Genomic DNA, 3,578 nt, shown 5'->3' on the forward strand with positions numbered 1-3,578 from the left:
ACTTTTTAAGTGGGAGAACTTGCACAATTGGTGACTGACTAAATACTTATTTTCCCCACTGTATTTCTCCGCGGGGGAACGTCCCAGGAACCTGCAACCACACCAGGTTGTAGCGCAGATCCTGAGCTTTAAAATAAGCCCTCTTCCGCCCAGATTAAATGCTCAGAGCCGGAGCTAGAGGCTCCGCAATAAATGGACTGCTTCTTGTGCAGGCCATATTCAATTAAATTTTCAGAATTTGCTGTGGGCCAGTAAAAACAGTATCGTGGGCCGCAGTTGGCCCGTGGGCTGTAGTTTGGACACCACTGCTTTAAGTGATTGTGTAATTTTTAAATTCTAACACAGTATCTAAAAAAATAAAACATTAAATAGGGATGAGTTCTTCTTTGTTGATTGGACCTACTTTACTTTTTTATTTTTTAAGATTTTTCTYCCTGGATTATTGAGTTCCATCAGGGTATTCTAACTCAGTAAGTACCCAGTACCCAAACTGAGGTACTCTTACTTGTGCTTGGTTTGAGAAACACTGTTATCAGAACATCCCTAATTGAAACGGTTTGTGTGACGGTCTACACATTCTCACGGCAGGTCAAAAGTTTGTGTGGACTTACGCAACGTTTGTTTTGGTACATCCTGACGTGAGTGCGTGTGGAACCTTTTTGTGTGTACGCACCATCGATACACGAGTCCCCAGGGAGGGAGAGCCTTGGTTACAAAATGTGCAGTTGAAGAGCTCCACCTTACCAGTCCCAGATATCTTCCAGTCCCGGCATGCACTGCTTTCAAAATCTATGTCCAGGAATATTTTCACCTTCCCACTGTGACACTGATTATCAAACGTAATCTGAGGACAAAATTTAAAAAAGCGATTAAAGAATGCACCTGAATACCCCACTGAGCAGTTTTGTTTCCACTCCCCGTGCACTGCAACGCATACCGTGACATAGAAGGAGTGGCAGTCAGGCAGCTCCCGGGATCGGACGGTCTGTAGGTTGATTCCCTTCAGCTCAAAGGTTATTTTGATGTCAACAAGCCTCAAATGAAAGATGAATAAGTTATGTAAAAGGGTCATTTAAAAAAAACAGAGCTAAAAACAGAGAACGCAGATAAAATGGATACCTGTAAAAGTCCAGTTCAAAGAAGGAGGCGTTCTGAGTTTTCCACTCGTGTGCGGTCTTTGGAGCATGTGACATACAGTCTGAAAGGAAGGAGAGTTACTGTAAAAAAATAAAATAAAACACTGACATTGAGTTTCCAATCGATAACTCATATGCACAACAGGGGATTAAGTTAAAAAAAAATTGTTTCCATTTTAAAAGAAGCAACAGCTCCTGTTATCAATAAAGATGGATTACAGCTGAAAACGTAGAATACAATCTCACTGGTCTCAAGCTGGGCATCGATATCATAAGCCTCGTCCGAGGGCTCCAAGCTGCTTTTTTTGTAGTACTCCTTACAGATGGTGAGAGGCTTCACCTGCCCATCTTCGTCCTCTGCATAACTGATCGGTCCCACGGAGAGCTGACCCAGCTGGCTGTACTGTAAAACAAGACGTCTCAGTTAAAAAGCAGGGCTCCAGGATCAGACATCTGTAAGTTTCCTCCCACAGCAGACAGGGCTGTCACAGAACAACCAAAACAGATAACACACATTTCTCAACTTCTGACGTTACGTAGACATTTACCTATTATGTTAGATAAATACTGACAGAAATTATTCTCTCATGAACCTAATCATCTTTCTGCAACTAAATGGTAAACATTAAAAAGGAAAACGTGAAACAAGAACACTTTGTTTTAGTAAAGCAGACAAGACTAGCCAAGTCAAGACAAGTCAATATAGTCTGAAAATTATTATTATTATTATTATTTTTGTGTGGCCATTGTGCAACCTCACGTGCTTTTTACACTGCCCTCTTTATGAGAAACGGGAAGATTACATCCAGTAAATCACCACGCAGGTTAATTATTACACAGCTTTGTCATTGCTGTCGTTTCTGATAGAGTCTTCTACACGGATCTAAGTTTATTTACTTATTTATTGACCTTTAACCAGAGAAATCCCACTGAGATGTGTTGACCTGAAGGCAGCCTAACATGCACGTTTTTTGTTTTGTTTTGTTTTTTACTGTGGGATGAAACCAGAGTACTCAGAGAAAACTCACGATGAGGACATGGAAAAACTCCACACAGAAAGAAGCCAGGAYCTTCTTGCTGTGAGGCAACAGTGTTAACCACTAAGGGTGTAAAACACCAGCTTTACCGGCAATAACATAAATCCATTTGTTTGGACGAGGATACGTTCCTCGATATGACAAAGTCTGTCAAGACATGATTTCAGTTCAATTCAATTCAATTCACAAGTCTGCGACCAATAGGATATCAATCCACATCTGGCATATGACAACGATATGATCAATGTTTTTGTTTCACCTTGATTTAACTGAATCATTAATCATTTAAAACAATATATAGATCGAATTATTGTTACACCCCTACTAACCCCTTAACATTCACCCCTGAAATTCCTTAAAAGCCTTTTGACATTTTTTTAAATTTTATTTTTTTGTAAGGATGTCAAACTAAAAYGGTGAGAACTGGAGGAAGTTGTCTGGCAGCCTAGTGTTCAAAATAAAAGCCCCCGGTAGCGTCTGGAAATGTTTAAAAGGCAGAAACTGCACCAATTTTGTCCACCAATGGAATAAATACTCCACTAATGCATTATGAAGTCAAAAAACGTAGTCTTTGTATTGGTAATGAAAGATAAATATGTAAACTGTATTAAAAATACAATCAAAACTTTAAGGTTAATAAAAGGCATACGCAAAGACTCATAATACTCAATTCAATCTCTTTAAAAGAAAGAGTCATCTGTTCTATTTTCAAGTTATGCAAACTTGAGAGTTGMAGTTTATCTTGGCAATAAAAGTAAAAATAATCCACTTGTCAGAGTTACCTGGTCGAGAAGATAAACCAGACTGTCGTAGACGGCATGCTGCGTGTAGACAGCAACGCTGTAGTCGTCCTCGTCCACCCCACTGTAGCCTTTCAGGAAAAGGTTTTTCAGAGCCATGGTGTTTTCTTCTTTATAGGCAACCACCAGCTGGTTGTTCAGGCCGAACAGGATGAGCTGCAAAGAAACAGGACAGCAGCGTGGATGATAAATAAACCCTGTCCGAATCACTCAAGAAAATCAACTCATTTTCAAATCATTTTACAGCTTTCTGTCTGTGGCATGTCACAATGTTGTTTACAAAATTGAAAACTTTAAAAACAGATAATTTGGCAATTTCTGACTTTTACAAAGAAATTTCTTTAGTACTGATTCCTTTTTAAAGTTACGTAAGTTTTTTTTAAGTTTTACTGGTTTATGTTCATTTTTTCACAAGTACATAAAGAAAATATTTGTACAGCGTTTATACCCAATACTTTTCAGTTTGAAATTCTATACTCTTCCCAAAGTCAAATTTATTTAGCAGATTTGAGCCATTTTTTGTCATCAAAATATTAAATATTATATTTATTGGAGATGGGCGTGATTTTATGTTTGGAGAGTGGGGTGGGGTGTTTTATGTATTT

General features: G+C 38.7%; 1 protein-coding gene across 1 annotated transcript in view; it reads right to left on the bottom strand.

Annotated features, from left to right (window-relative positions):
• Positions 1-3,578, bottom strand: part of mcoln2 (mucolipin TRP cation channel 2) — a gene marked incomplete in the record, with an annotated part of 18,860 nt that overhangs the window by 13,336 nt on the left and 1,946 nt on the right. Inside the window, 5 exon segments of the mRNA XM_014000212.1 lie at positions 745-844; positions 938-1,034; positions 1,120-1,198; positions 1,383-1,539; positions 2,956-3,129. Coding sequence (XP_013855666.1) covers positions 745-844; positions 938-1,034; positions 1,120-1,198; positions 1,383-1,539; positions 2,956-3,129 — 607 coding nt within the window.

This window comes from Austrofundulus limnaeus, unplaced genomic scaffold (genome assembly GCF_001266775.1).
Source record: "Austrofundulus limnaeus strain Quisiro unplaced genomic scaffold, Austrofundulus_limnaeus-1.0 Scaffold8, whole genome shotgun sequence".
In the NCBI taxonomy this organism is placed as follows: Eukaryota; Metazoa; Chordata; class Actinopteri; order Cyprinodontiformes; family Rivulidae; genus Austrofundulus; species Austrofundulus limnaeus.